The 13,271-nt window shown below is 41.1% G+C and overlaps 1 protein-coding gene across 1 annotated transcript; it reads left to right on the forward strand.

Annotated features, from left to right (window-relative positions):
• The first annotated feature begins 79 nt into the window (after nucleotides 1-79).
• On the forward strand, nucleotides 80-12,506 carry txndc11 (thioredoxin domain containing 11). Its single transcript, XM_015005400.2, has 13 exons — nucleotides 80-969; nucleotides 2,999-3,095; nucleotides 3,235-3,354; nucleotides 3,977-4,074; nucleotides 4,614-4,743; nucleotides 4,872-4,965; nucleotides 6,067-6,179; nucleotides 6,283-6,486; nucleotides 7,318-8,017; nucleotides 8,435-8,625; nucleotides 8,972-9,084; nucleotides 9,181-9,261; nucleotides 10,338-12,506. Exons 1-13 carry the CDS (start codon nucleotides 845-847, stop codon nucleotides 10,831-10,833), a joined length of 2,562 nt encoding a protein of 853 aa, XP_014860886.2. The 5' UTR covers nucleotides 80-844; the 3' UTR covers nucleotides 10,834-12,506.
• The last annotated feature ends 765 nt before the right edge of the window (nucleotides 12,507-13,271 follow it).

Here is a 13,271-nt window from a genome sequence, read left to right on the forward strand (position 1 = left end):
GAAAATACCCCAGGATACAAACATTTGATATTTTCACTACCACAGGAATAGGTTAGGTAAAAAAATAGAAGGTTGTTTAAAAATATTTAATGCTCAAGCCCTTATATATGTATCATTATTTTTTTTATAATTTACTGCATTTAGGCCAGTTAACTCCTAACCTTTTTTTAGATCTTTATTAATTTGTTTTTTGTTTGGGTAAGCCAGTTAAATCTGAATATGAAGCTTTTAAAGAAATTAAGAGTGGGTTTAAAAAATCCAGACTGCCACTGTCTACGTTAAATATAATTATGAACAATTTCTGAAGCCATATCATAAATTGCTGATTTTAAAACCACCGCCCCCTAGTGTTTAAACATCTTAGCGAGCGTAGCAGCAACGTCACTGACGTAAAAACCATTGAAGGGACTTTCTTAAAGAGGCAGATTCGAGCTTGTACGCAAAAATACACAAACGTGCTTACGCAGAAGGGATAAAAATTATTTTGTTTATAAAATGGTCGACTTATCTTCGGCGTTTTTTGTCGTGAGCTTTGATGACGCCTTTAATCCATAATATTATTTAAAAAAAAAAAAAACCTTCAGCGTATTTCACGCTTTATCCAACGTAGTGCGCTTTGTGGACTCTCCCTGACGCCGTTGTCGCGGAAGTAAAAAGTCTACGTGGGGAAGAAAGGTTGGACTGGCTGTGTTTGAATACCTTAAACACTAACAACACCAATGTCCAATCCAGCTCCACTCTGTCCCTGGTCGAACCAGTCACCCTCCTACCCTGGGAGGCAAATGAACGCGTTGAGCGGCATCCGGGGAGTATAAATGGTGTGGAGAGCAGACCTGAGGCGGTAATGCTGCGCCGGGTGCGGCAGTCTCTCCGGCAGGTGCTGTTACTGATGGCCCGGAGACCAGACATTCTCTGTGGGGCCATCGTGCTCAGCGTCCTGCTCATACTGGCGGTTAAGTTCACATGCAGGTACTTGAAACTTTCTGTTTCTGTGGGGGAGGTTTGTGCTCTTTTGGGGACTAATTTAAGCCCAAACTCCGAACAGCAGAGATAAGGACGTCTTTGTTTTGCCGAGTTGTGATATAGTTTGGTTGTAATGAGCTACTATTATCCGGTCATTGTAGCTAATCTGACGTGTGCTGACAGACAAAAGGATTAACCATCGAGTTTATCCATTTTAAACAGCTGGTGTCTCTGGTTCTTTTGTTCATAACTTCATTTGTTTAGGATAATTATTCCTTGTTTGTGTTATTCATTTGATTCGAGCAGAGCCGATTATTAAAGCTATGGCTGTTTTGTAAGACTGTAAGACAGGTTCTTTTTCATTCTGCTGTGAATCGCCAGTTACTCAAGATAAAATCTGACCGGCAAAACAAGCGTTAAGAGGTCGTGAGTTCAAATCCCCATCAGGTTCATCCTGCATGATTTCTTCTCGAATGAACGGGTTCTCACCGGGTACTCCGGCTTAATTGGTCTGTGTAAATTCGTATCTTTATCATTTATCGCGATAAGTGTCTTAATATTATAAAAATTCTGATTTATTGTTGTCACAATAAATTCCAATTAATCACGTTTACCTCCCCCGAAATAAAACTGCCGGTATGGTTGGAATTGTTAGTTTTATTATTTTCTCCACTGTTTGTTCAGTGAGAGCGTCAATATGTATTAATCTGAAAACATAATTATATGCAAGTTCTCTGTGTGGTTTAGTGATACAAAAAGAAATTACTTTTTGTGACTAGTGTTCTAAAGAAGTGTATTCCAATTGGGAATGTTTTTCTAAAGCAGTATTTCTGTTTTTGTGGGGCCATGATTGCTGTGTCATGCAATCACATCTTTAGAGTAATCTAAAACAGCAATAAGAAATTATTATAGTCACTTTTATTATTACTACAATATTGCCACAAAAAATATTGTGATAAATCTTTAAGTTGTGTGTGTGTGTGTGTGTGTGTGTGTGTGTGTGTGTGTGTGTGTGTGTGTGTGTGTGTGTGTGTGTGTGTGTGTGAGGGACTGGTGACCTGTCTGTGGTATACTCCGCCTCTGTCCCACTGACTGCTTAATTTGCACACAAGCACTGCTAGTTTATCATGGCTTGGGGGTGACAGAATCCAAACTGTGAGATTGGACACCTTGTAACTAAAGTCCATCTTGAGGTCTGCAGAATTTGTAGAAATCTCTTGGAACGTTCTCATATAATTGCTTGCCTATGCTAGATCATTCATTTCTCTGTGAATCAGCACAGAGATTTGGATTCTCAGCCCAGTATGGAGTAATTCTCTCTGTGCTCTTTCATTTCTAGAATTGCAGTGAGTTTGTTACCACTTATCTACAAATTTCATGTTCTTGTACACCTTGATGGAGACATCACTGCACACGGCTACCAGAAGAAAGACCTGAGGCAAATTGCAGTTTGCAAATGATGTGCAGCATATCCTGTTTTCTGAGCTCATTCAGTAGTTGTGGTGATGCTGTTTGTGTCTGATGCGACCTCAGAACGTGAACGCAGCTCAGCTCAGCACAGATGGCACTAATACTGAAAATAATGATGCCAACAGTGAGAGTATAGGACAAGTCAAGTTATTATTCTTATTAATAATGATGATAAAAGGTTCAACGTAAATTGAACCTGCAGTTCAATTTACGTTGAACTGCAGGTGAAAAACATTTTATTTTATTTTATTTTTTTTTTATGTTAGACATAAAAACTGAAAATCCCCACTTTTTCTAGTCTGTAAATGCATCAATGAATAGCATATTATTTATGCACATTGTTTTCAATTTAGTAAAGTCTACAAGTTAACCCGCAGTGTACTTTCTGCTGGATGATGTTTACATTTATATATTGAATTAAAACAGAATCTGGGTTAACCAGTTGCTATGTGCCACTAACCAATTCTGACTGATGCAGATTTGCTGTGTTACTAATAAAGAACTACAACCAGTTTATGTTATTGATTATCATTCCTCACACTCCTTTCATTATTTCCATATGTAGCCGCGCTAAGGATGTGGTGGCGGCGGCGCGGCCTCCGGTCCGGTTCTTCTCTGCTGATGCCCCAGTAGTGGACCTCTACTTGGGTCAACTAGACCAGGTGAGGATCAGTAATGCCGTGTGGCGACTGAAGCGCAAAAATAAGGCTCGCTTTATTAAATATATCGGATCCTGCTTCGTGTTTAGATTTGAGACTAGCATCACGTGCCTTAGATAAATTCCTGCCTTTTTTTCTGCAGGTGGAAAGTCTCAAGAGCATGGCCGAGGTGTCTTTTATTTTCTTCTATGCTCCCTGGTGTGCTCACTCCATGGCTGCTCGACAGGAAGTGTCACAGGTTGCTAAGAAGCTGGCCAGACAGGTATGGAGGCACAAACCACTGAAAGCAGGAGGGTTTAAGTAGGAACCAGCTGTTAAAACAGCCAGTGGAGAGGCAGCTTCAAGCTGTGGCTCTTTCTGTCATAATGTACTGTGAGCATCTAAAGGGATAAATATATCTGTAAAGATATAAATATACCAATATATCTAAAAAATATGAAGGCTGTGTCAGAAAGAGCAAGAGTTTCTTAAGGAGACAGAGGCCCAATTTCAAAGCGTTAAATTTCAAAGTCAATTTTTTTAAGTCATATTCGATACATACATCGTTTGTATAAAAACTGAAGGCACCATAGTTACTTGATTGCGCCTTTACTTTATGCCTGGAAAATATATAATTGCCATTTTAAATTTGACCTGATCACCCTGCATAGCAACTTAGACATAGTGTAATTTGCCATCATAAAAGAAAAGCAGTAAAGTTTGTAAAGAATATAAATTTGCCAGTCTCAAAACTTTTGGCAGTGGCTGCACATTAGAAAAAATTCAGACTCCTTCGTTTGGTGAGCCAAGTGAAGGAGTCCTTTCAGCACGACTGGAGAAATTTGCATCAAAAACTTCATTTGGTTTAGTTTATCTGGTGCAGTTTGTTGGTTTCTGTGCTGCAGGTGCAGTTTGTGGCTGTTAACTGCTGGTGGAGTCAAGGGAAATGCAGGAGGCAGAAACGTTTCTATCACTACCCCATCATCCATCTGTTCTACAGAAGGTAAGGAAGAACCCTGGTTTGGGGTGTGAAAACACAAAGCAGTGAGGTGAGCGAATGACTTAAACATTTTTTATCAAAACAACTTTTATTGCATTATTTTTATGTATGTCAATAAACTAAGTACTTGATATTTTGATGAAACAAAGACGTTTGAAACATCATTAGACAAAAGAAATTATGACCTAATTCTATTTTTTTTTTTTTTTTTTTTTGTCAAAATATTTTTTGTGTGAATTTTCTTTAACTAGAACAGGATATGGGGCAGTCTTTCTCCAAAACCTCTTCCTTTAATTAGCCATGTTTAATGGGTGGAGCGCCTGTTTGGAAGCGAAGCATGTCATTAGTTTGCGTTTCCCATTTTAGGAGGATTTTAATTGTATTCGTTTTCAAAAAGCCAAGCCAAGTTCTTTAACTGTAGGCTAGGAACACTTTGGACACTCCGTCCTTGGCATTATAAATAGATGACCAATAAGGTATATTTTATTTGACTGTCCAAATTGTACCTCTGAGTTGTTCATGTGTTGTTTCTGTTGCTGCAGGTTTGGGCCAATCGAGTACAGAGGACCGTTTGTGGCTCCATATATTGAAAGTTTTACCCTCAGAGTCATCACACCACTGACTTACCTCCCGACCAGAGCGCACCTCGAAAACTTCCTGACCAAGCATGAGGTATCCTACGGCTATAGGTTTAGTCTCGGAGCTTCAGCAATGCTGTTGACTATTGTATTAAACCTTCTGTTTGCCTAGTTGTACATTGGTTCCTGTTCTCTAACCGGCTGTGTCTTTTGTTTTGGCAGTCTGGTGTGGTGGGTTTCTTCCAGTTCAATTCCTCTCCACAGCCTCCAGGGTACATCACCTACCTCTCCTCTGCCCTGCAGACCCTAAGGAGAGGTAAAGGCTTTACGATCATGGTATCCTCCCCACATTTCGTAGACATTTTCTGTACAGTCACAAGGAAAAAGCAAAGTATAAAAGATTGTCAACACAGTAAAGTGAAAGCTTCAGCGCACCTGTAACTGGTTGGGCCACCTTCAGAAGCAATAATTTATCAACTGTTTTACAAACTGAATGTCTTTATCAATAACAAAACATTATTGCGGTTATTGGAGGCTCCTGACAAAACCAATGTTTCTACAGTCACTTACAAACTGCTTTTTGTTGATTCCCTCTAATTGAAGTTGATCCTTGAATGCTAATATTTACCATATTAGCAGGCTTTTAGCAACTCTACATTGTACAGCCTGACTTTGGGAGGGATTTGCCGAGTCCTTTACTCCTGGGAATATAAGCACCTGTCTTTTTATTCTACTTCTGACTTTCTCAGATAGTTTAGAAGAAGTTCTCTAACTCTTCCTATGTGAATAAATAGCAATGGTTGCTTGGTCACTAGTCATGCTCCAGAGTTTCTGCTATTACAGTGTGGGTTGACGAGTGGTAAATCAAGTGTATTTGTTCAGCAGTGCCTGGAAAAAGTAGCTTTAAAAACACCACTTTGTGAATTTACCTGTGTTAGATTAATCAACTTGTTCAATTGACGTTTTCGACAAGTTTAAGTCAAAAATAACCAATCAGAGCCATGAGGAGTGTCTTAGCGCTCTGAGTCATCCTAGGGTATGTGCTGCTCAGTGTGCTAATGGTGGAAAAACTCACCGTTACGGAACCACCATCATCGGTGGTCATGCTAACTACTTAGCATTCATGACAGGCTCCTTTGTGGTGAACCAGCTGTAGCATAACAGAGGGAAAACAGGAGGACATGAGCGGGCGCGTACATGAGGTTCATTGACAGCGCTAAGACCCTCCTCCTGGCTCTGATTGGTTGTTTCCGATTTAGCTGTGTGTTTGGTCAAATGACAGCAGGAATGTAGAGAAAAGGCAGTGAAGCTTTTTTTTTCTCCTCACATATTGTCTGTCTCATGTTACATAGTGATAATTTTAACAAATATGTCAAAAAAAAAAACATTGTTTTGTAAAAGTTGCATACTGTGGCAGATTTCCATGGCGTTGTGCGGTTTGGAGTTGTGACCAGCAAACACGTGGCAGAGGCCGTCTCACTCAGAGAGGATGAAACGGTTTACCTGCACAGAAGATTCAACTCTTCTTTGGTAGGCAGCGTCAGTGGGCCAGCACAACCTTGTTTGAAACACAAACACTGAATGTTGATCATGTTCACAGTTGTTCACACTGTGGGTATGTTTTCCCACCCAGATTTTTCCAAGAAAGAAGCTAAACTTCACATCGGAGGCCGTCTGTAAGTGGGTGTTTGAGCACTACGAGACAGTCGTCCAGTGGCTGGTGCCTCCGGGGACGAAGTCCCGCCTGCTGGAGGACGAGTTGACAAAAGGCCCTGCACTGCTTCTGTTTATGCCTCATGACCCCCTGAAGTCTGAGCCAAGTGCCATACTACAACAGGTGAACACTCATGCAGCAGATGGATTCAGTAGGAATTGGCATGCTTTCTGCAGTGAAACTGTTTCCCAGACTAGATGCAGTGGGTAGTCACCTAGCAGTCTAAAACTTGTTGGTTTAATTCCAGCTTCATGTTTGTGTGTGGGTAAATGTGGCCCTTGAGTGAAGTGCTTTGAGTGGTTGCTATGACTAATAAAAAATCCTATATGATTTCAGTCCATTTACCATTCTGTATCATCTGTCTTATACAGGGTTCACTGTTGGTTACCTTCTGATTAGATTTTTTGGTTTCAAGTTTTAACCTTGTCTCTTTCAAAGACGGCTGTGATAGAGACATTCTAGTGTATTTTAAACCATGTGTCAGTTTTGACTGGTTTTCAAAGAATTATGTTCTTGGCGTCTAAACAATATTGCAGTTAATTTAGGATGTTTGCTTTGTTTTTTGTTAATTTTTTTTTCAAAGATGGATCTAATGTTCCAGTAAGGAAAAGTTATCCCCTCCATGTAGAAACAAGTAGTTAGGGTTGTTAATAATACGTGTTTTCCAGCCAGACAGTGACATTTTATATCCTAATCAAGTAACTGTGATCTTCAGATGTTATGAAAATGCTGTATATATATCCTCTTACATGGATAATTTCAGAATCATCAAAATTTGAAAGTGATGTACAAATTCCTACTTTTTCTTAGGTAGCTGAATGGTTGCCACGGCGTGGCAGAGCATTCGTACCGCCACAACACCGATACTGCTCTTGAAAAACACACCACCATAAATAATTGTGATTTTGTCACGATTCAGTTCATGATTAGCTTCTTCTTTTTTTTGTATTTCAGTTTGCAGACATTGCTGTACGTTATCACTCCTGCGAGCGCTCCAGCGCAGACGACCGTCTCCCCTTCTACACCTCGCTGTGCTGCCGATCCGTTCCCGTTCCGGAGTCCAGGACCAGCGCGTGTGAGGTCTGCCTCAGGCTGTCCGGGCCGAGCCTCCCCGTCTCCTCGGCTCGCTGCTCGTTTCCCTCCGCTTCGCGAGAAGGAGACCGATTCGGGACTTATCTGAACCGCTGCTGCCTTCACCAGCCACCCTCTCCCATATCCATGAAAAGCGTGACCTCGCAGGGCTGCAGCCACTACGTGAGCAGCTACAGTCCCTTTACTCAGTTCAGTGCCTGCTGTAAAACAGTAGAACCTCAGCTTAATGTATCACAAGCCAAAGAAGAGCCAGGACTTCCTCCTCCTCTGTCTGTCCCTCCATCCTCTGCTCCCATCCAGGAGACGGAGAACGACGGCATCACGGGGCTCCATTGTCGGACTAACAGGACTCTCAGGTTTTACGTGCTGGACATTGGCCTCAACTGGCCTCTGGCAGAGCGCCTCGGAGCGTTGAGCCAAAAAAACTCTTCTGTTCACAAAGGGGCTTCCACAGAGGGTGACGGCAACCGGGATTGTTCATTCGTGGCCATCGTCAACCTGAAGTACGAGGTTCATTACGTCCTTCAGCACAACCCAGACGCCACGCTAACAGAGTCTCTAGGTAAGGCTGACTGTTGGCTGTAGGTTTTTGATATCTTCTCAAAAATGGGTCAGGTGGAGTTTTAACAAAACAAAAAGCAAAAGTGATGAAGAGACTCAGTTATTCTTTTTTTCAGGGCTGCGCAATAAATCAATAGCAATATGTATCGTGATTAGACAGGTGATCAATATCAATAGAGAACACATCCAGTTCTGGGGGATGTAGGCCAAGGAAAGACTTTAGCCCCTCAACCTCTCAAAGTTAGCATAGCAAAGGTAACTCACTCTATGGTTACCTAGCAACAGCCTGCTGAGTCCCTTGCGGAGCAGCATTTTCAGGTTTTGCCTCATAACTGCTGAAAAATAAACAGTGATTTGTTGTCTTTTTATTTTGTGTTTTTAATAAGACCCAATGTGTAATTATTTTGTCACACCAAAGAGATGTTCATCAGGAACTTCAGCTCACCGCACAGCCATCTGCAGAGACATTTGGTTGGAGAGGATGACAGGAAAGAGGGCGGAGGTGGAGGTGGAGTCGATCCTTCGGAGGAAGAGCAGCAGAAGCAGCGCCGCCTCATCACAGAGTTGACCACTTCCTCCTTCGTGTCTTCCATCATGGACCATCAAAAGGTTTAAAAAATTAAATACTCAGATTGGCTGGGATCATTTTTTGTTATGGAACTTGAGCCATCCGCACAGTGGAATATTATTTTTTGCTCTAAACTTAATCAAAATATCAAGGGAGAGAAGTTGGATCGTTGGCTGCATTTCCTTTTACTATATAATTGCACAATTTGACATTTTGAAAATAAATTTGCTTGATGGAAACAAATCAGTTTCAAAAACTTTGTCCTGGAAATGCAAGAATAAAGCAAGAAATAAAAAAGAAAAAAGCAACTCTCAAAGAAACAACTGGGACGTTAAACAAAGATCAAGGTTATTTTGTAGATGAGGTGATGTGAGCTTGTCGTTGCAGGATGTGCTGTTGTTCTACTACACTCAGTGGTGCGGCTTCTGCTCCGTTCTCAACCACGTCCTCATCCAGTTGGCCCGACTGCTGCAGGGGAACCACACCATCACCGTGGCAAGGTGCCCTTCCTCTGACCGTTTCCCTGTCAGCCCTGCTGTCAGAGGCTCGTTCCACGTGGAAATGAAAACATTGTAAGCTCCATGTTCTGTGTTCAGGGTGAATGTGGCTCGTAACGACCTTCCCTGGGAGTTCATGGTGGATCACGTCCCTTCCATCCTGCTGTTTCCAAGACACAGGTGAGGGTCTATACAGCTGGTCAGAATCACTGGCACAGCAATATTTCATTTCTGCTGAATGCAGGTTGTCCCTTTCAGAGTGGGAGAGTTATTATGACCTTTTGTTTCTGGCAGTAAATCTGTGTTTGAATAACCAAAAGGGTGGTATGATGTGTTTTCCAACCACAAAGTGCCATTTTACAGCAGAATTAAGTAACAATATCAAGTTAAGTTGGTATAAACTGCTGCATGTATTAAATATGATTTAAGAAAAATTTTACTTTGTAATTTAACATCTTCAAATTGAGTGTCTGCCTTTTTAAAAACTCCTATTTAAGAAACTCCACCTTCAGGAAGTCATCACAACATGGCTCCTCTATTAACCCTTTAACAACATTTTTACCAGAGTTTCACTGAGCAGTAGCTCCTATAATGAGCTCAGCAGATGTTCAGTTCCACCAGCTGTTTGCTAATTGCTCCTGGCTAGTCTGAAGGAGCTGAGTGGAGGGTTATGAAAGGGAATCTGTAGTTCTCAAGAGGAGCTGCATCTTGAAGGCGGAGCTAAGGCCTCCCAGGCATTTTGTACAGCTGAATGGTTGCCACGGGAGATTAAAGGATTTGTCAAACATGCATGAAAGAATCAAAGCAACACTCCAAGTGTGTTTTTGATGAGGGAATAACATTATAACATAATATAAAGCTCAAAAAAGTTGATTTTACATAATTCTGCCCCTTGAACAGAAAATTTGTGATTTGACATTAGTCAATCTCACTATCTGTGGCATGTTTTAGAAAAGAAATGGGAGGAAAATAAATAAAATTACTTTAAGTTAAATGAAAATGTAAAGTAAAATGTAAAGTGACCCCGTGTCACAGTCACCAGGTGTTTGCAATCAAATTTCTTTTAAGTCGTATTTTATATATATGACATTTTTATAACAACTGGAGGTTACTTGATTGTGATTAAAAATGATACTATGTGCCTGGAAACCACATAAAACTGCCCCTTTAACGAGGTTTAGCTAAAAAAGGAAAAAAAAAGATTGCCATATTCTCCAACAGAGTGGTTGTTAGCTATCTTTCTGTTTCTCTTTTAGGAAGCACCTCAGTGTGAAATATCCCGCCAACCTTCCCATCACCTTGCCAAACCTCCTCCGCTTCATCCTGCAGCACTCTGACTCTCTACGTCAGGCCAACGGGTCGTCCGCCGCCGCACCAGGATCCGGCTCCGGCTCCAGCGCCGTCCTCCACGCCGAGTTCTTGGCCCTCCAGCACGAAGTCCAGACCCTGCACCACGCCCGCCAGCGGCTCTCGCAGCAGCTTGCACAACTGTGGCGCGAGAACCGCCAGCTAAAGTTCGACATCCGCGGCATCGAGCAGAGCCTGGAGAGGCAGATGCAGGAGAAGAGCCGGCAGCTGGCCGAGGCGCTGAAGCGTCTGCAGGAACTGGCAGACGCCTCGGAGACCCTGCTGAACGAGAACGTGCTGCTCAAAGTCCTGCTGAAGGCGCTGAGGGACCAGACGGAGGCCGACGAGCAGGCCAAGGTGGACAGAGAGGAGGCGGGACAGGAAGACGGCCGCCGAGCTTCCTGATGACAGAGCTGCGACTCAGGAGGACATGAAGGACAGACTGAAGGCAGAGGGAGTAAAAGCTGTGATTAGACTTTAAAAAAGCGCAGAAAGAAGAGGAATGTACGCTTCTACAAATAGGATGTCATGTTAAACCTAAACTTTAAAAAAGGTTGTTGGTTTGTTGTTAACACTGAGATTAACCTGGACTCTTTAAAAAAGAGGAGAGGAAAAGATGGAAAGATGAGGAGCAGGACGAGTTTTACAAAGTGCTTTGAAACACCAGTTCATTTCTGATAAATCGTTCTCAGCCAAATCCGTCATTTTTTGATTCCTGTACAATTTAAAGCTGTAGTAGGTAACTTTTATTTAAAACAAAAAACAAATGTCTTTTGTTTGCACATTTGTTAAAACTTTCAACATGTCATGAATTTAGTTTGAGTCATAAAACCTGAGAAAATCAGAAAAAACTGAGCTACTCTGGTGTCCCCAATACTAACTATAAAAATACACCACTCAGTCAGAAACAACCAATCAGAGCTTGGAGGAGTGTCTTGGCGCTGTCAATCATGCTCATGTAGGATCTGATGACAGCAGAGCCAGTTGTGAATGTGAAGGCTTGTTAGTGTTGCCACGGATGATGGAAGATAAAGGGTGTGAAGTTTTTCAGCCATTTAGCAGCATGCACACAGGATTGATTGACGGCGCTAACACCTGGCTCTGATTGGTTGTTTTTGAACGGGGAACACAGCTTTTTTTTTTTTTTTTACTACACAGCAATAGCAAATTATGTCTGTTATATTATTGCAACTTAGTGACAATTTTGACAAGTGTGTGTGTATATATATATATTTTTTGTTTAAATCAAAGTTACACACTGCAGCTATAATTACGGCATTAAAGCTAAACACTAGCACCCAGGAATAACTACGTGTATGGAAATGGACGTCAAAGGTTTGGCTGAGATGGGAAAGAATCAGCTTGTTGGCTCTGATGAAACCAGTCCAACTGGGATGAATTCCAGTTGCTTCCTTTCATCTTTCACAATAAAAGCCATGTCATAAAACAAAGACTGTTAATTTCTGTTAAAAGGATTAGAGGAGTTGTCATGGTTCAGTCGTGGAGGACTTTTCTTTAGAATTGCTGATGGAGGAATGATCTGCGAGATTAATAAAATGAAGGGCCTTTTGTTTTCCACCTCCGCTGTGTGAACTCATCTGCTGTCCAAGTGTCAAATGTAAAATCATCTTTTACTTCAGTTTGTGTTGAAGTGTGAACTTTTTAACTTTTTCATGAGGAATTGCAACCTAAATATAATTAATAATATAAAAACTTTATTTTTCTACAAATTTTCCAGCTTTTTTTTTTTTCATTAATTCAATGCTTCCATGTTTCTTACACAATCAAGTGTGTGTTTTCTTCAAATCCACAGATTATGAGCGAAGCGTCTCTGTATTTACAAGATGAGAGAAATTCCTCGTCTCATCCTACCTATTTTTTTTTTTTTTTTTTTTTTAATTTGAATGGTGGTTGTAATGATGGGTTTGCTACACTGATTTTTTTTTTTTACAGAAATCCTTGACTCACTGAGATATTTCTATGTAACTATTCAGGTATTCAGAATGAGATGCTGCAGTTGTTTACATGTGAAAAATATTGCACCGATTTTTACTGATTAAACGTCTCGGTCTTTCTTGCTCTGTTGTTTGTGCTTCATTTTTGATCGGGCATCACTAAAGACAATCCTCACTCCTGACCCGTTTGTCTGTCAGAAGACTACAAATAAAACGCTATCTGGTACAGATTTATTTAAAGGAATAATCCACATTTGTGAAAAAGTATTTTATCTTTGCAGGTTGTTTTGTCAGGATGAGTACAGTGGGGACAATAAACGGTTTTCCTGGACTTTTTTGTGCCCGGAGAAAGAATTATATGCCTCATCTAATTTGGGTCGGCAGGAACATGTGCTGCTAATTCCAGACCAAATATAGCTGCTTCCGTCTTCTCTAAGGGTCACAGGTCTGTCAGAAACAGAGTGAGTCTAAACTATATGACATTTCCACGCTGGCCTTATTTGTGGGTGATGTTAATAGATCATCTTTGTTTGATACAGAAGATCAAAATGTTTTCCTGTTGTGTATTTTTGATTATTTCTTTGTTGAACTCTGTGTGGCTTCTATATTTTGGGCTGTGGTGATTTTTTTTTTTTCTTGGACAAATTGAATTGAATCATTTAATTTCACAGGCTTCTGATTGACAAGCAGCAGGCCTGTTTTCTCCTACAATGAAAGCTTTATTATGGAAGCATGCTATCCTTGATTTCATGCGATATTATTGTCTCGTTATCTCCAGAACCTCCAGAAAGTGTGTCAATCAGTTTAAACCCCTCTGGACCTCCTACTGAGGGTTCAGAGGTCACCCTGCAGTGGGTTGTACTGAAAGTCGCTTCTGCTGAAAACTTC

This window comes from Poecilia mexicana, unplaced genomic scaffold (genome assembly GCF_051168715.1).
Source record: "Poecilia mexicana isolate PSO_F unplaced genomic scaffold, ASM5116871v1 scaffold_2, whole genome shotgun sequence".
NCBI lineage: Eukaryota > Metazoa > Chordata > Actinopteri > Cyprinodontiformes > Poeciliidae > Poecilia > Poecilia mexicana.